This window comes from Alligator mississippiensis, chromosome 2 (genome assembly GCF_030867095.1).
Source record: "Alligator mississippiensis isolate rAllMis1 chromosome 2, rAllMis1, whole genome shotgun sequence".
NCBI lineage: Eukaryota > Metazoa > Chordata > Crocodylia > Alligatoridae > Alligator > Alligator mississippiensis.
Window position 1 is genome coordinate 95758708 of NC_081825.1, and position 19047 is coordinate 95777754.

A 19047-nucleotide genomic window follows, 5' to 3' on the forward strand; every position below is an offset into this window, starting at 1 on the left:
CTGGAAAACAAGCAGTTAACCAACCATATTAGAGAGACAATAGCAACTGAGCTGAACAGTAATAAAACAGATTACCTTGAATACTGTAAGATGTTCTAACCTAATCTACTTTATATCTATAATATAGATAAGAATATTGATATTATATATTATTATAGATTATAATATATATACCTCTAGCAGCTTCTTAAAAGATTAAGTTATATATATATATATATATTAGAGGGAAAGAAATTCTGGGGCTTAGACTGTAGTTAAATATATTCAGACTGTAGTTAAACCACTGCCATTAAATGTCAATGTGATTAGCTTGTTATGCATTACAGTAGCTCACTGAACTTACATTGCCATCATGGTTGGGGCAGGAGAGTGGTTTTCCTGCAGCAACAGCTGTGACAGTCTCCAAGATGGAGGACTCCTCAATGCTGTTTTCTGGTGTTCGCTGCAGGACATCCATCAGGTTAGTGATAAAGAAGTTGTTCTGGAGTGCTGAAACCCCTTTCTCTGGCAGAATAGAGGTCTGGCGGCACACTGGGCAAGAAAGCGTTAAACTGTGGGCTGGAATGTAATTCTGTAAGCACCTATTATGAGGAAAGATTGAGAGAAAAAAAACAAGTATCATTGAAATAGAAAAGTTTTTGTATTTTTTTAAAAGAATTATTCTAACTTGTAACACCTGTAATCATGCCTAGTAAGGGAGAAATTAATCGTTTTCCAAGTGAAAAATGAGGATCATGAAGCTCAGGAAGGAATGTTTTTCTTAAACCTTCTCTCCTCTTTTCCTCCACCTCTACACACCAATATTTATGCAACTTGCTGACATTATTATGAAGGTTTTATACCATCTGAGAACAGAGGAGACTACAAATGATGGTGTGGTAAGGTGGGAACACCTCAACCATCCACAATACTGGTCTCCCACCCACCTCTGGGCATGCCACCCTTTTTCTCTTCTGCCATGCCTTGTTGTTAAATAATTATGGTCTTAATTAGGTGGGAGGCTGCCCTTTGAATGCCCTGTTCTCCTGGGCCTATGTATGCAGCTCCAGCTACCCCTGTACTGCATCCCAAGCCTCTCAGATTACATGCTGTTCAATCACTGGCTCTTGGCCAAGCCCAACTAGACACACAGTTGTGTCTCTCTCACATTGCCATGTTGTAGGTCACATTCATACTGCCCCTCTCTCCCCGGGACCTCTTACACTCCTTAACTCCCCACTCTTTGGTCAGCCCCGATGCCGTCTCTCAGGCATCTCCCACTACCCCACTGTGCACTGATTGAGTGATTGCTCAACTGTGGGGCCTACTTTAGCCCTGGCCCCACAGCAGAACATAATGCCCCTTCCTCAGGCCTGTACTCATGCCCCTCACCTTCAGGGTCTCTCCTTGGCCTTTGGCCCATCTTTGGCCTCAGGTGCCTAAAGGCTTACCTGGACCTTGCAGACCCTGTTCTCAGGCCTTCACCTCACTCTCCAGGGTCATACACCCCACTGGGGCTCAGGTGCCTCTCTGGGTGTGCCTGGCCCCACCACCCATTCTCCAGGCCTTACACCCCAATGAGCTCAGGTGCATCCTGGGTATGCTTGGCCCACAACTCTCACTCTCCAGGGTCTTGCACCCCACATGGGCTCAGGTGGCCACACCTGGGCATGCCTGGCCGTCTACTGCCTCCAGTGGTAAATAACCTGTCCAAAGGTGGGGACTGGGCCTAAGGCACCCCTCCTCACCTTTCACCGAGGAGGTAACTGGCCTGGCATTTCCTGGGGGCTCCCATGTCACTAGGAGCCCCACCAGGCCACCTACTCCCGGCAGGGTGCAGTTTCAAGTTATGACCAGGACCAAGAGGCCTCCTCCTTCCCCATAGCCTCTCCCTCACCTCCAAGTTGTTGCAGGAGCAGCAGCTCCACCAGGAGATGTTCCTTCCATGGAAGTGCTGCCTCCAGCCCTGGTGGCTTGGATCTTAAAACGACCACTCATCAGAGCCGGGGCCACACCTGCCAGCTGCTTATCCCAGCTCTTAAAGTGGCAGACACCATAGGTGTTCTGCCATAGATGGACCAATGAGTTGATATGCAATGACAAATAAGCTCCTATGCCAAAATTTGTGTCTCCCTTTTTTATTTGGCTACAGATTTCCTTTTCCTTATAAATTCCATTTTTAATTTACATTTTTTGTTTCAATACTTTACAACCAAGTGAAATCAATTGGATGCTTCCCTGCTGATTTCAATGAGGTCAGCATTTGGCTTTTGATTATATGCAAATACAAATCTCAATGGAACTCAAAAATTTCTCAATTTGTATCCATGTGCATCATTATACTTGCTCTTAGACAAAAAATAAACTATTTTGTAATTTAATTTTTACAGTATCTTATTTTTTAATAAGTATAAAAAAGAAAACCCTAATAAACATGGTCTCGCACAAACAGAAAATACAGGTTTACAGCTAAACTTGTGAGGTGGGATATTAGTCCCTGTGTTAGTCCAGAGGTCCCTGTTGTCATTACAATCAATTAATCTGGATGTGCAGAACTTCCTCTAACAATTTCAAATGATCAGAAACTCAAAGGCCCTTCTTCAAGTGGAAGAAGGCACTTCTTCACGAGACTAAATGAGCTACAGATCAAATTCCATGTTGCCTTTCTCAGGAGGTACAGACAGGAAAGCATACTTTAATCTGGAGTGAGAAAACATGGCTTTGGCTATCCATCCTCCTCTTTCTCGTCTTACAGTTCTGCTCTGACCATTCTTCATCCTTCCCCAACGCATCTCTTTGCTGTCTCTACATTAAAGAAAGCTGCATTCATCAGCCCTGTATTTGAGGAATTCCCCAAGGGATAGATATAACATCTGTAGATAACCAGATTAGCAGAAGAGGGCTTCACTGACAGCCAGAATTGACTTTAGGAGTTTCAAGAGAATTTAGAATCAAGATACATATGACATTATGGGCAAAATCTTGACTCCATTGAAATCAGTGAGAGTTTTGCCACTGACTTAAATGAAACCAGGATTCTATGGTGTGTGCCTTCTACAAGGGACCTACATTATTTCATTCAGCTCACTATGGAAAACCAATACCATATCTGAGAGAAACAATTTTTTAACAAGGCAACTCTAATTGGAAAAAGCTGGTTAGGAAATAACATTTTTTAAAACGTCCTAAATTATACACTACCATAAAGCATTGTTCAACTTAAATTCATTTTATATATGGAACCATGGATAAGAAAGTCCATCACAAACCAGATCTTGTAGTCAAATTAAGGTCTCTAGCCTGAATTTTTGTTAAACTGATTTCTCCATAACTTCCATTTGTTTTTTCTGCTACTTGGTGGAAAATACAGCTTCAATATTACTACTTATAGCTACCTGCTCAGTATATTCAACAGAGCATAACAGAAATCAGATTTTTTTTTCAGATTTCCTTTGAGAGAAATTTTTCTACACCAGTCACCCAAACGGCAAAATAATGAGAATAGTTCATCACCAGTTATTAATATTTTATATAAGATGTCTAATACTTGGACATTAAAAATGGGATAATTATTTCTCTGCTTAGTAAATCAACAAAGAAAGTTTTTATTGCTTCTAATAATGGGATAATCAATAAAAAATTGAGGCTATTAATCTATCATCCTCATCTGATTGCTCATTATTCTTATGGTGCTGCTGGTGCAACTCCATTTGTTGACTTCCCTTGTTTTACTTCTTATTTATACAGATAGCATAGGAATGAGACTTGAGGCTCTTTAAAATCTAAGGCAAACTAGGAGATATAGAGTTTTCAGCAGTATTATATGCAATGTGCATTCCTATGTCAAGACCTTTACATTTAGAAATAATGTCTAGAATAAGAAGCACAATGGATTTTTAAATGTTGTGGGCTTGTTTCTCTTCTCATGCCAATACATAGGGACCAACTTTTATTTTTGTCAGGGGGGACTTAAGATGATGCAGCCCTCTCCCCCCAGCAGCACGGCCAGAGCAGGAAAATTTGAATCTGTTTATAAAAAACAGTAATAATTGTGCAGATATTCTGTAGCTGTCTTCTATTTACAGTCCAATATGAAAAATAGCAAGCCATCACCACATTTTAATCTTTTAACTTAACTCACATCTAATTTTTACAGCTAGAGAGAACTGTCTCCATCCTGAGATGGAGAGAAGGGTCATTATTGGTTAGAAAGTAGCTAAAGATTTCCAAGAGCTAAAGTCTATGATAGCTGAGTGAGGAAAAATTAGAGTTACAAATGGGAAAAAAAATTCTTACCTCTCACAGAAAGTGTGCAAACAGGGAAGTACTTTAGGGTTCTTGTAACGGTCCAGGCATATGCTGCAGATCAGAAACTGTTTGTCAATCTGACGGACCACAGGACTTGGGATGTTGGAGCCTTCACTGGCCATCCTAGACCACTGACATATGGGTCCCGTTTTCTTCTACCCAGCACAGTGCTGAAACAAAGAAAAAAAACAAAACCTAAATCAACATCCAGCTCCAAATACTCTTCATCTTGATCTGGGAGCTAATATTTTCATTTCAATCAAAACAGGCCAGAATGAAGCCTTTAAAATGTTCTATTACGACACAGAGCTGGGAAATGGTTAGACATTTCTATTACACAATAAATAATAAGAACCTAGGTCAAAACTAGGGGGTGCACTGATAGAGATTTTTGGGGCCAATACCATTTCTTAAGGAGGCGTATCGGCTGATACCGATCTGATTTCCAATACACAGCCCAGCAGCTTGAAGAGCAGTGTCCGGCTGGTAAGTCTGTTGTGGTGGAAGGGGCGGGGGAAGGGAAGGAGCATGGTGGGGTGGGGGCAGATCAAGGCCCCTGAGGTGAGGGAGGGAGTAGGGCTGGAGCAGGGGCTGAAGGCAGGTGCTACCCAGCCGGGGCAGGGTGTGGGACGGAGCCGCGGTTCATCAGGGGGGTGCAGCGAAGTGGGGGCAGCTCCCACTGCTGCGCACACCCCAGGAGGGCATGGGGGGGTGTGTGCCCCTGGATCTGTGCTGGGCAAGAGCGGGCTGCCACTGTGGGCTGGGGCCAGGGCTGCGTTGTGCTCTTGCCAGTGGACTATGCTCAGGGCAGGCAGCAGTGGCACTGGGAAAGAGGTTACTGGGGGGGCTTCAGCCGCCCCAAAATTCACCATAGCCCCCTCAACCCTGCCTGCCAATGCTGCCGCCTGCCCTGCCTCAAGCACAGCCTGGCCCAGCCCCACTCCAGGAAGAGCCCAGTGCAGTCCCAGCTCCAGCCTGCAGTGGCAGCCCACCCTACCCTATGCAGATCTGGGGGGCACACACCCCCTATGCCCTCCTGGGGTGTGCGCAGCAGCAGAAGCTGCCTCCCCTTCCCAGTGCCCCCTGGATGAGCCGTGGCTCCATCCCATACCTCACCCTGCCCCGGCTGGGCAGCACCTGCCCCAGCCCCAGCCCCACTCCCTCCCTCTCCATGAGGGCCTCGATCTGCCCCCCACCCATGCCCCTTCCACCACAACAGACTTACCAGCTGGACGCAGCTCTCCACACTGCTGGGCTGTGCTACACGCTGCGCTGCCTACATACTGCACTGTAGCTGCACACATGCACAGGGCATTTATTGGCCAAATTATTAGCCACATCAGGGATAAAACGCTGATTTCTGATACAGTCAATTGTCTTTATACTGGTGCTGATCTGATATCAGACCGATATATCAGTGCACCTCTAGTCAAAACAGGTACTCTAGAGAAACATGTTGTAGCTGCATTTTGAGAAGTACAAGGTTGATTCTGATCCAATATCATTTTAAAGACAGGGCTTTGATGGAAAGGATTTCAGACTGGTTTGTGCCCAACCATTTTCAAGAACCTAAAGCATTGAAAGGGCTTATGCTTGAAGTGCTTGACCTGCGACTGCCTCTTCCTTACACCCGAAGAAGAGAACTTGATGTCCAAAAACTTGTCTGACAGCTCTCCTGACTACATAGTTGGTCCAATAAAAAAATATTACAAAAAAGTTTTGCATCTCACACGTTTCCTGGACCATCACTGCTTCAACAACTTTCCATCCTGAACTGCCTTACTCAGCCAAATTGTTCTTGCTGAAAATTAGTTTTAAAATAGTTCATATAACATACTTTCTTGTCAGTGCACATAGGGTAAGTACAGACAGTCAAAAAGCCCGAGATGGAATCGATATAAATTCAATCTTCACAGATTAATCTAAGCTGCGTAGACTGAACCGATAAGCAAGTGAACAGACATTCATTTTTTATTCTGGAAATGCAGCCACATGCCTTCTGCGTACCTGGAAGGGGCAGGGGCAGGGAAGGGATGTAGGGGGTGGGGCGCAGACTGAGGCCCCTGCAGTGAGGGAGGGAGTAGGGCTGGGACAAGGGCAGGGGCTGGGGCTGAGGCAGGTGCTGCCCAGTTGGGGTGGGGTGGGGTATGGGATGGAACCATGGCTCGTCTGGGATGCTTGAGCTTGCTTGGCTGGAGCAAACAGCTTGAGCCAAGGCTAGCCTGCCTACCCACCCTGTGAAGCATCTTTGCAGGGTAGGTGCAAAGCATCCTGGGATGCTGGGGGGCTATGAGTTAATTTCAATCTGGAGGGAATTTAGGAAAGAAATTCAATAAACTGATGTTACCTAAATCAGTTTAGTCTGATACTGCATCTATCGAAGTTCATTTTAAACCTGTTTCACCCATTTTGAAAATGGTTTACGTACACTGAATTTCTGCTGTTACAGGTTTGAATCAGTTTCTTATGGCTTATGACAGCTTATGTGTATTTCTGTCCCTAGCCATAATGACTAAGGTGTGACACATTTAGTCTCCATAAGGGAAAGAAGTTTTGTCTTCAGAGGACGTGTCTACACGTGCTGATATAAGGTATATTAGCCTGGTTTAAGGCACATTAAGGGTGCACATCTACACATGCACGCCCTTAATGCACCTTAGAAATGGAAATTTTAAGCTATTTGCAAAAGCAGGTATAAAATTTAGGTGCAAATAGCTAAAGCACATTAATGCACATGTAGACACATTAAGGTGCATTAACAACGTGCATGGACTGACTTGGGACTAACTTAAGTCCCACGTCAGTCCATGTACACAGCATTAATGTGCTTTAATGCATGCATGTGTAGATGCAAGCCTAAATTGCCTCCATGCACATTAAGCTAATGCACATTAAATTTAGGCATGTCTAAATGCATGTGTAGACACACCCAGAATGTGGGTTTGGGAAGCAGGGAAGAAGGTGCTTAGATATTACCCTAATAGATTCAAATTAAGAATGCAGTCAGTTGGCTTGGACAGAAGTCTTAAAAGCAGACAAAGAAGCGTGCCAGCAGGAAGCATGAGCAAATGCAGTTAGCAGACAGGGAAGCAGAAGGATCAAGAAACATATTAAAAAAACCCCCCAAAACTATGGCTGTACACAGACAGGAGCAGCACAGTCATTTACACATGTTCCCCTTCCAATCTGCATTGATGCTCCTTTGTCAGTAGATGACAGCAAGACCACTGGATGAACTACAATAGCCATACAGATGTACAACAGGACATTCTGGAAAGAAGTGTTACTACATTTTATCCAGCATACTAAAGTGAGACTCAAAGAAGTGGAACATAGGGCATGTATGTCTGTATGATCCTAGGACAAAAGGCCTTCTCCTGCAATAAATGCAACATCTGTTCATAGCCTTAAAGAAAATGAATGTCCCAGAGTCAAGGAGTGAGCCCATCCCATACCTCTATGACTGAAGTCTGCTGATACTTCCTTTGGCAAAAAGAACATAATGGAGCAGAGGGTGAGGAATACAATCTGACAGCACAACAACAAAATTTGTTATTCTTCATAAACTAAGAAATCAGAAGTACACTTGGAATTGCTGCTCACCTAAACCAATGGCCCCCAAGGCAGTATTAGGGGAAAAGAAGCTTGGACTCCAAAGAATGGAATAGTATTAAACACACAGACAATGTACAGAAGGCTGGTGAATATTAAGGACAGAAAATGGGGACAGGAAAAGGGCAAAGTAATGCTAGACAAAAGGAATTGAAAGCTTGTTAAAATGTACTGGGAAATGCTAATAAGACAAGCAACTACTGCAGATACAAATATACTGTTGTGGAAAAATCAGAAGCAGCAATCTAATTCTCCTTATAACCAATAATTACTATGCTGTTCTTCCACTGAAAAGAAAGAATACCATGATGTTTTGGAGGTATTTTCTTCATTTGAACAAAATATTAGTTCTTAGTCACTGATTTAAGGAAGTACGGGCTGGATGAACGGACTGTAAGGTGGTTAGAAAACTGACTGGAACATTGTCTTTCTGGACTTCAGCAAGGCCTTTGACACTGTCTCCCACCCCATTCTCATAAAAAAAAACTAGGTGACTGTGGCATTGATGTCTACACAGTCAGATGGACTGCAAATTGGCTGAGGGGTCGTACTCAGAGGGTAGTGGTGAACGGGTCATTTTCAATCTGGAGGGAAGAGGGCAGCGGAGTCCCCCAGGGCTCAGTCCTTGGGCCCGCACTGTTCAATTTCTTTATTAGTGACTTGGACGACGGGGTAAAAAGCAGCCTGTTTAAATTTGCTGATGATACCAAGATTTGGGATGAGGTGGGCACGCTAGTAGGGAAGGACAGATTACAGCAGGACCTGGACAGGTTTCAGGGGTAGACTAATGAAAATAGAATGGGTTTCAATACGGACAAGTGCAGGGTGCTGCACTTGGGCAGTAGGAACCAGCAGCACACTTATAAGCTGGGAAACTCCCTTCTTGAGAGCACGGAGGCAGAAAGAGATCTTGGAGTCATTATTGACTCCGAGATGAACATGGGCCGACAATGTGAGGTCACGGTCAGTAGGGCTAACCGGACCTTGTCATGCATCCATAGATGCATCTCAAGCAGGGCCAAGGAGGGGATCCTCCCCCTCTATGCGACACTGGTCAGGCCGCAGCTTGAGTACTGTGTTCAGTTCTGGGAGCTGCGCTTCAGGAGAGATGTGGACAGCATTGAGAGGGTCCAGAGGAGGGCCACCTGCATGATCCGGGGACAGCAGGGCAGACCCTACAAGGAGAGGCTACAGGACCTTAACCTGTTCAGCTTTCACAAGAGAAGGCTGAGGGGGGACCTGGTAGCTGTCTATAAACTCACCAGGGGGGACCAGCAGGGTTTGGGAGAGACCCTGTTCCCCCTAGTGCCCCCCCCGGGGTAACAAGGAATAACGGCCACAAATTGTTACAGAGTAGGTTTAGACTAGACATCTGGAGTCACTACTTCACAGTCAGGGCGGCTAGGATCTGGAACCAACTTCCAAGGGAAGTGGTGATGGCTCCTACCCTGGAGGTCTTTAAGAGGAGGCTTGATGTCTACGTGGCTGGGGTCATCTGAGCCCAGTTTTATCTCCTGCCCAGGGCAGGGGGGTCGGACTTGATGATCTACAAGGTCCCATCTGACCCTACTTCTATGAATCTATGAATTGTGCTCAGAGAGTAGTAATCAATGGCTCGATGTCTAGTTGGCAGATGGTATCAAGTGGAGTCCCCCAGGGGTCAGTCCTGGGGCCAGTTTTGCTCCATATCTTCATCAACGACCTGGAAGATGGCATAGAGTGCATCCTCAGCAAATCTGCAGATGATACCAAGCTGGGGGACGTAGTAGATACACTAATGGGTAGGGCTAGGATTCAGAGTGACCTAGATAAATTGGAGGATTGGGCCAAAAGGAATCTCATGAGGTTCAACAAGGACATGTGCAAAGTCCTGCACTTAGGACAGAACAATCCCATGTACTGGTATAGGCTGGGGGCTGACTGGCTGGGCAGCAGCTCTGTAGAAAAGGACCTGGGGGTTACAGTGGACAATAAGCTGAATATGAGTCAGCAGTGTGTCTTTGTTGCCAAGGGCTTCATGTACACACCACAATTTTTGCCCTTTCATGCATTGCAACTGCATATCTGTTTGCCTGAGCGGGATTTCCTGATGCTTTAAAAGTCTTTCAGGCACATTAAACTCAAACTCCTCAGACATAGCTTAGTTTGGCTTGCCAGGTATTAAAGCTTTGCATCCATGGATTCGTTGTGTGCAAACACAAAGGCACTCAAAGGTGCGTAATGAGCCTCTTTGCCCACCAGATGGCGCTGCAGCTTTTTTGTAGTTCACCTCTTTGAATTGCTTTTGCTTTCAAATTGCTTTCTTGTGAGTTCTTTGCTTTTCTTGTGTGTTTGTCTTCCACAGCTGCATGGCAGGGCATGGGAAGAGGGTGTGTGGGGGGGGGGGGGCCTGGGCTTGGGGGCAACGCTTGACCATTCTGCTCTCCTGAGGCACTGGCCAGAGACCGGGCTTCATTCATTCAAAAACCTAGTGTGTGCAAACACATATACGACGCTCCAAAATAAACTAGTTTAAATGTTATAAACCTATTTAATTTAATGAGGATTAAAACCCATGGTGCATACAGACACCCAAGAAGGCTAAGAGCATACTGGGCTGCACTGGTAGGTGTGGTGCCAGTAGGTCAAGGAAAGTAATTATTTCCCCTCTATTCAGCACTGGTGAGGCCACATCTGGAGTACTGTGTTCAGTTTTGGGTCCCCCACTGCAGAAAGGATGTGGGCAAATTGGCGAGAGTCCAGCGGAGGGCAACAGAAATGGTAAGGGGCACATGACTTATAAGGAAAGACTGAGGGAACTGGGCTTATTTAGTCAAGAGAAGAGGAGACAGAGCAGACTTAATAGCAGTCTTCACCTACCTGAACCAAGGTTCAAAAGAAGATGGAGCTAGACTGTTCTTAATTGTGGCAGATTACAAAACAAGGAGCAATGGTCTCAAGTTGCAGCAAGGAAAATTTAGGTTAAATATTAGGACGATTTTTCTCACTAGGAGAGTAATAAAACACTGGAACAGGCTACCCAGAGAGGTGGCAGAAGCTCCACCCTGGGGTTTTCAAAACCTGGCCAGACAAAGCTTTGGCTGGGATGTTCTAGTTGGGGCTGGTCCTGCTTTGAGCAGGGGGTGGACCAGATGACTTCCTGAGGTCCCTTCCAACCCTAACTTTCTACGATTCTATGACTTCAGTTACACTGACATATTTTTACACCAGTGCAGGCTCTCCAAAATGAAAACAGTAACCCAAGTTGTCTATGATGATTATCACATGGACCTAGGAGTCAATGGAGTAACACAAAGTTTATATTTTGGCCCATGGTATTCTGTAAGAATTGTTGGTATAGCCCTCTATATCATATGCAAAGCAACTATTATAATTTCAAAGCTGAGACATCTAATGGAACTGCACTCAGATTATATTGTTCAAGTTGTAGGCTTTGTTTATATTCTATGTGACTAATTATTTCTAGGGTAATGGGAATAGTTACAGACATACTGCACTGGCTTCTCCAGGACGTCCTCTGGGGATCAATTCACAATGAGCAAAATAGAATAAAATTATTCACAAACAAAATTATGGCCCGAACTGGTTTAAGATAAACCTGGACAGATGTAGTATAAGACTTAACTGATTTAGGTTTTTTTTGGTTTACTGAACTTTTGTCCCAGATCCCTGAACTCTTGTAATGTGGCTTAAATTAAACAATAAGCCTCCAACTATTATTCTTTCAGGAAAAGCCATTCTACAAACCTTAAGTTACCGACTACTACTTTCAAAAGCACATACAAAACTTTTTCTTCACTGTTTAATAATGGTGCCCATAATTTAGTAGCTCAAACAACTGGAATATGAATTAGCAACCCATCAACACTTAAAATTAAGATAAGGCTTTGGATATCAATATGTATACATGCAATATATTTATCTATCTAAACCTGTAGCTTAATAGACTCTCAGAGGAGAAAGGACCCCACCCACTCATGTGAACCTGATTTGTATTTCTCTAAACCAATTCCAGAACAAGAACTCTGAAAAAGCAAGCATTTTTTGTCACCCATTCAATACTCATTCGCAGCTTTCCTCAAAATGACATCACTCTATTTCCATTTTTTATCCTTCTGTTAGAAAATATGCTTATAATTTTTTTGCTGAATATATCTGTCACAGCACAGAACAAAAAACCCTGGGCCCTGTAGGATAATGTAAAAGCCTGAACCCAATAAGCATCCATAAATTCAAGAAGGAATATCATGACTCAGCCACACCCTTCCAGACCAGAACTTCCTATAGAAGGGATAAGATTGTTAGCCTTCTACAAATAAGACGTTATCTGAGTTGGTCTTAAAAACCTCCATAATTACATAGAAACTTATATTCTTTCTATAGGTTGGTTTAAGCCAGTCTCGAGAAACAAAGAAGATCTTCATTCTCAATTAAATTTCATTGTTTAAAAAAAACCCATAGAAAACTTGTAACTGCCTGTTAAATTCTATAGGAGTTTTTCATAAAAGAGCAGAACTCTCTGTTCTTGGATATAGTGCTATTGCAGAACTCCACCCAGCCACAATGATGACTAGATTCAGACTGCAAGAACGGTCAGAACAGACGAATTCGTTTGCTGTTTGTTCGTCTGCTACTTATCAATGGTATTCAGAACCCAGAGGGTCTATTCATGTATTATGAATGAATGGGTTTCCAGTGGCAACATTTGCAATGGAACTGTCAGGCCTGGAGTTCTGTAGAAAGGAGTGGGGGGGATCTAAATAACGCTGGTTCACACATAGGAGAAGATTGGGGTAGAATTCCTTAAACCAGACACTTTGCCAGCCTGCATTTATAAGCATAAAAGGATAAAATTTAATCCAGTTACAGCAGCAGCCCCAGATTAGTTTATTCTAAAACATACTAGATTAAAATACAGAATAAATTAACCGTCATCATCCTATAGAAACCTAGCATGTTGTATAAAAAGGCTTGTTAAGCTCATTTTTGCATTCTTTTCTCTCTCATATAGTTTGGTGCCTTGTTATTTAAAACATAGAGCAAACATCTTCCTTTCTGAAAGCATGCAGCATCATAAAGAACAAGCAGGGAGCCAGCACAGAGGGAGGAGTAGCCGCCAAGAATAATACTGAGCAAACTTGAAATTTCAGACCTACCCATCTTTGTAGATAAATAGCTTAATCAGTGCAGTGCTGAGTATAAATTCCTCGCAGGGATGGAGCTGCTGTTCCGCAGTAATCCAAACGAACAAAACATAATTCTGTTACTATTTCAAGTTTAAGAGCTTCAGGCGTGAAACTGTTAAAGAATCCCTATCAAAGCACAGGCATTATTAGAGGCACAGCATATTTTTTGTTCTAGGCAGTGATGCTCCATTCCATATAAAGGACAGGTGGAAAGAAAAATGGAAGAAATAAGAGGAGGCCCAGTGAAGCCGTCATGAATTTTTTCCCCCCTGGGTCATTAACAAGTGGGAGACCCCTTCAGGATTCGAACCAATCAATCTTTATTTAGCACATCTTTTTCTCACTCAGCTTGTGTAGAAAGACTGCAGCAAACTGTGCAAAGGATTGTGGGATAGGGATGCAGCAGAGAGCTGCAATGAGATTCGCTGTTTTTTTTTCCCCTCCCTAGTCAGCAATCAGCTGTTTCAGGCTCAGCACAGAGCCATTGAATCTGGTCACTATTACAGGATTAGCAGTCAGAGGCAGCTACCACTGTGCATCTGGCATGTCAAGGCAGCTTAGAAATACAAGTGCAAATATTACTTGCAAATCAGAATTAGGACTTAACTCAGAGGGAGAGTAAATATTATACAACATCAATTATCAGAACAGTCACGGGAGAAAATGAAAGCACTTTCATTCACAGTGAAGAGAACAGTTTAAGATAAATGAATTTCAGTCTGACTTTTTGAGATGCAGAGTATTATGAAAAATAGTGATCTCCTGCCACAACTTTCAGCAATGTAAAAACTGTATTCTGTGGCTCCAAATCTGTTTAAAGAAGAGCAAAAGAATCTCTAAAAATAAAATAAAATACTTTTAGTATATAAAAGTAGCAGAAATGTCCTATACCACAAACTGGGGATTTCACCGTTGACACTATCAAACAAGAACACAACAGAATCACAGCTGAATGTTTAGGGTTGTTTTTTTGTTTTTTTACTGTCGTTAGGGCAATATTACATGCTTCTATCTTAATCCATTTACCCGTCAAAAAAATCACAGCTTAATGAACCAGAAAGCTATTACTGACTGTAGGACAAAACTAACCAATAACAACAATGGGGCTGAAGGTGGGGCAGGGTAGCACCTTAGACTAAGTACAGATAGTCACAAAGCCCACGGAGGAAAACGTTCACTTTTCACAGGTTTCTCTAAGCTGCATAGATTCAACTGATAATGAACTGAACTCACATTCAGCTTTCAGTTGGGAAAGGCAGCCAGATGCCCACACTGGCCCAGGCCAAAAGGCAGCAGGCACTAGAGCATACCTCCTAGCCTGCCAGCTAAGCCCAGCCAACTTGGGCCATCCCTGATAGCTGCCCAGCAGCCCTCCCCAACCACCTGCTGTTTCTCGGGAGAGGGGAAGTGCCCGTCCTGGTGCCGAGGGGCCACCCACTCAGGGGGAGCCACCTCAGGGGTTTTCCCCTGGCCTGCCTGGGGTCCCCCAAGCCCTGGTCTGCCCTGCCATGGGAGCCACAGGGATTTCCTCCCCGTCCATTGCTCTGCACAGTCTGGCCACTGCTCAGTCAGCCCCCTTTCTGTAGGGGTAGGGTTGACCAAGCAGCAGCTGGACTTTAAGGTTCCTGTAGCAGGAGAGGCTGGAGTTCGGGGGACCCTGTATGAGCCAGGGGAGACCCTCTGAGGTGGCTCACCCCCCCATGGGCAGCCCCTGCCACCAGAATGGGGAACTGCTTCCCCCTTCTCACCTGCAGGGGTGGGCTATGTAAGGGAAAGGGGGTGGGCAGCTGGGCAGACCAGGGTTCAGGGGCAGGGCTGGGGCTGGGTGGATGGAGAAGCTCTGTTCCCCTTTCCCCCCACCCCGCCAGGCTGACAGGCACAGGCAGGGTGCAGGCTAGGGAGCAGAAGCTTTGCCGCCTCAGCTCTGTGACATTTCAAGGGTGGAGCCAGCATGGCTGGGCTTGAGCAAACGGTGCAGCTGAGGCTAGTCCACCTGCCCTGTTGGGAGGGGCGGGGGATTGGCAGGGTTGCAAGGCATCCTGGGATTCTGGGAGACTGCGACCTAACTTGAGTCAGGAGGGGATCTGGGACAGAAGTTCAATAGACTGGTTTAATCTAAATCAGTTAAGTCTGATACCACATCCATCCATTTCTATCTTAAACCGGGTTCAGCCAGTTTGAAACCAGTATATGCACTGAATTTCTGTTCTGTTACAGGTTTAACCCAGTTTCCAATCACCAGGGATCCTGGTTTTCTCTGATAAAAGAAAATCCCCAATTTTTTAATTAAAAAGGGTAACCCCAAATCCACATTTTCCTGTGATTAAAATGAAAAATGTCTATCTATCTATCTGCGGTTTCATTTTAATCATGGAAAAATGTGGATTTGGGGTTACTTTTTTAAATCTGAAAATTGGGAATTTTCTTTTATCAGAGAAAACCAGGATCTCTGCCAATCACTTATACTGATTTATATATAATTTCTGACCCTACCCTTAGAGACTAACTGTTTCAGGGGCACAAGCTTCTATAGGCAAGCAGCATACTTTGTCAGATGCCAACAGCCACAAAGCTTATTTACAATGTTATGTCCTCAGGTATGAAGAGCAGGTCATTAGGAGAAAGCTGTTGTGTACACGACCTACTAATTGAAAGTAAAAAGAAATTAGCTTTGTCCTTCTGCAGCCTCAACGGCAGGAGGTATTTTTTGCATACAAGATAGTGTCTGCATTTTTAAATATACTGAGTCCACATTTATTTTGAAAAAGAAAAAACAAATTATACCTGAAACTACAGCTACCAGGTGTGTTCAGAGCTTTCACAAACAACAGGACTCCGAGGACCCATTTACATTAAAGAGAAAAGATCATTTTCTCTGTTCATGCCAACATGGCTTAATTAGACCAGACCTCATAGTTTTAGAAATCATTATTGAAACTTGTCACAAACACTGTTTCCAGAAAATAATTATTCCTTTCCTGAGCTAATCAAGTAAAATGCATGGAAGTTATTTTAGTATGAACTAAACTTGATTCTATTATTGCAATTTTCTCTCATGTGCAGATAGAACTGTGACCAGCTCCTGAGAGCTTTTCACTGCTAGAAGCTCTGGTTGAACCGTAAGATGTAAACAGAGCTGTTTGTTACAGGAAAGGAGGGAGCAAATTCTGAGATTTTATCCTGAATAAAGAGGAAAAGTTAAAAAACAAACAAACAAACCCAAAATAAAAACAAAATTTTTCATGAACTAAAATATTTTGATCTTTGATATTTTAATCATTACCATATTAAAAGTAAAGGTATTTCCATATTTATAACATTTATTATACTATTAATTCAGAATAAAAATGCAACACAATGCATTTTGATAATTTCCCATTGAAGATAATTTCCTGCCAAAACATTTCAAGTTTCCTAGGGGAAAAAAGTCTGTTGGAATTTTGTTTTATTTCCTATACAGCAACATCTTACCATATTATATATAATTAAATAAAAAACAAAGTGAGAAAGTACTCTATATACCATTTACACTACAGGTCTAATGGTGTTAACCAGACTGGTTTTAAACCAGTGAGGCTGCAGTTGTGGCAAAACACATTGTAAAATGGATTACAATGAGAAATGATGTGCTAGGGATGTGTGCAGACTCTGGTATCAAATATGGTTCCACCACTTCCCTCGACCTTTACTGAACTCTGACAGAAGAAGTAAATTAGGTAATTTTTCTTTTAGCGGTGAACTAAAAAAAGTTACCTGACAGCAGGATTCATGGTTTAAAAGCCTGCCTAGAAAATTTTTTTACTTAGAGCCATCAACATCCTTCACTCCCCTAGCAAGGCAATCTGGGGTACTTTTTCTGCCAATTGAACAAAGGATATATTTGAAACAAAAACAAGATGTCAGAATTCACAACTGACACTCCCTAAAGTAAAAGACAAAATATTCAGGGATATGCATGCAAGCAGCTTGTACTTACTTACCCCCTCAATAGCTACAACCATAAAATTTACATATAATAAAATCACCAACAGAACTACAATTACTGTATACAAGTTATTGCTCCCTGTAAATAGAAATACTGATAGTAATGACTACATACCCCCTTGAATCACAAAAAAGACCACAGCACAACATATGGCTGAAGAAGGCTGCCAGAGAAGCATTGCTATAATCATTCTCACTAAAAGATACTATTACATATCAACAACATAAAGGGCTGTGTGTCTCAAAAGTTCAGTTTTCTTATAACTAACTTCTGAAAGCACCAGCCAGTAATGACCTTAAGCTCTTCAAATGGATTTACAGCTCAATGAACAATCGTGCTGCACTTTACTAGCAGCCAGCTTCAAATAAGTTTTTACAATAAGCTGCTCCCCCATGGGATTTCCTTCCTCCCACCCCCATCTCCAACCCCAACCCACCCCCAGTGCTGTACAAAGTCAATTAAATTAGTTCTGAACAGAAAACATGATATAACATGTGCCACCTGCGTACTGAGATGCAGCTAAGGCTTCCTACTTCGCTGTAACAACAATATAGCTTCTTATGTTATTTTGTTGTTATTTCCCCCTTCAGTTCCAGTTCCTATTCTTGAAGATCAGAAGTAGCAAATTAAAAAAAACAGAACAAACAAACAAACAAAAAACAAACTCCAGTACTAATGGGTGTCATGCACCCCACCAAAAGCAAGGGGGTAGTCTCTGGTGTGTCATGCAGATTTTCTTGCGTTTGTTGTACTGATATGGTATGTGGTCTCATTGAAAAGCTTATGTTGTGCTGTATCCACTGATGTTGTTTTTGCCACTGTATAATTATGGTATGCTATCTGTCTACAGTTTTATGATTTTGGACATGGTTTAGTTAAAGGAACTCAGACATACCTACTTATGGATAAGGAAGTAGGTATAACTGCTAAATATCTCTGGATATTTTCCTATTAGGGCAAGGAAAATTGGCCCTCTTAATCACAAACAGAAAAAGCCACTGGTGGAATGGGCATACCAGTTATTTTCTACTTGTGATGGGAAAAACAGTCATTTAATGGCACAGGTATCCAAGAGAACTGGCCCATCAGCCAGAGGTGCTCTGGGTGCCTGGGGAAGGCAAGACATTTCTAAATGATACTGTGACTCGGAGTGACTGGGACAGTGCTGATGCAGACGGCTAGCTTGAACATATTTTAAGAGCAATCTGTGTGATATGCCTGATCTTTGGATTTTCTCAGGTTCTGGAGGAGTCCAGGTCCCTAGCAGTCAGGGATGGCAAGATCAGCAGGAAGGCTGATCCCTGAAAATGCTGGCAGGTCTCTCTGAAAGACTAGGTAGTTGTCAGGTGAGAAGATAAGAAACTTGACTTTTGTTCTAGCTTCAAATTTATGGCCAGTTTTATTTGTATAATTCTTTCCTCCTACATAATAAATCCTTTCGGTGTTTTGTCTTCACTAGTTGGCTGTGGTAAAGAGCACAATGATATTCCAGGCTTTGATCCTAAGAAAGGGGAACCTAGACTTCTTTCACAACCCAAATGGAATCCACCAGGAGCTGGCAGAGATCCCCCTGCTGCAGTTATAAGGTCTAGTATAAGGGTAGTGAAGCTTAGGTTTGCAGAGATAAAGAGAAATCCCAGGCCTGTTTTTTGGGACAAACCGCAAGATAGCAAGGCAAAACTCAGGGCTCCAGGGGTTAATGACATTGAGTTTTAAAAACACGTATGTATAATAATGCTTTAGATGCAGACTAACTATCTGTGCAGAAGTCTAAACTCTTAAGTTGGCCAAAACACCAGTAATCTAATGTGTCCTCTTTGTAGAAGTCACAGATAAAAAAGCCTGCATGAGTTAAAACATAAGGGCCTAACTGATGCAACTCAAGGACAGTATTAAGACTGTGCCCAGTATACAAGAGAAGCATAGGGCCAGAAATCAATTAAGCCAAATTAGCATGCTGGAAACGAGGCCTATCTG

The 19047-nt window shown here is 43.1% G+C and overlaps 1 protein-coding gene across 8 annotated transcripts in view; it reads right to left on the minus strand.

Moving 5' to 3' along the window:
• TRIM2 (tripartite motif containing 2) overlaps positions 1-19047 on the minus strand; it is a 157000-nt gene that overhangs the window by 55711 nt on the left and 82242 nt on the right. For all 8 annotated transcript variants that reach the window (XM_059721954.1, XM_019481478.2, XM_019481479.2 and 5 more), the window contains 2 exons: positions 4276-4457; positions 344-581 (listed from right to left, as the gene is read on the minus strand). In XM_059721954.1, coding sequence (XP_059577937.1) covers positions 344-581; positions 4276-4409 — 372 coding nt within the window. In that variant the 5' untranslated portion in view covers positions 4410-4457. The remainder of the gene's footprint in view (positions 1-343; positions 582-4275; positions 4458-19047) is intronic.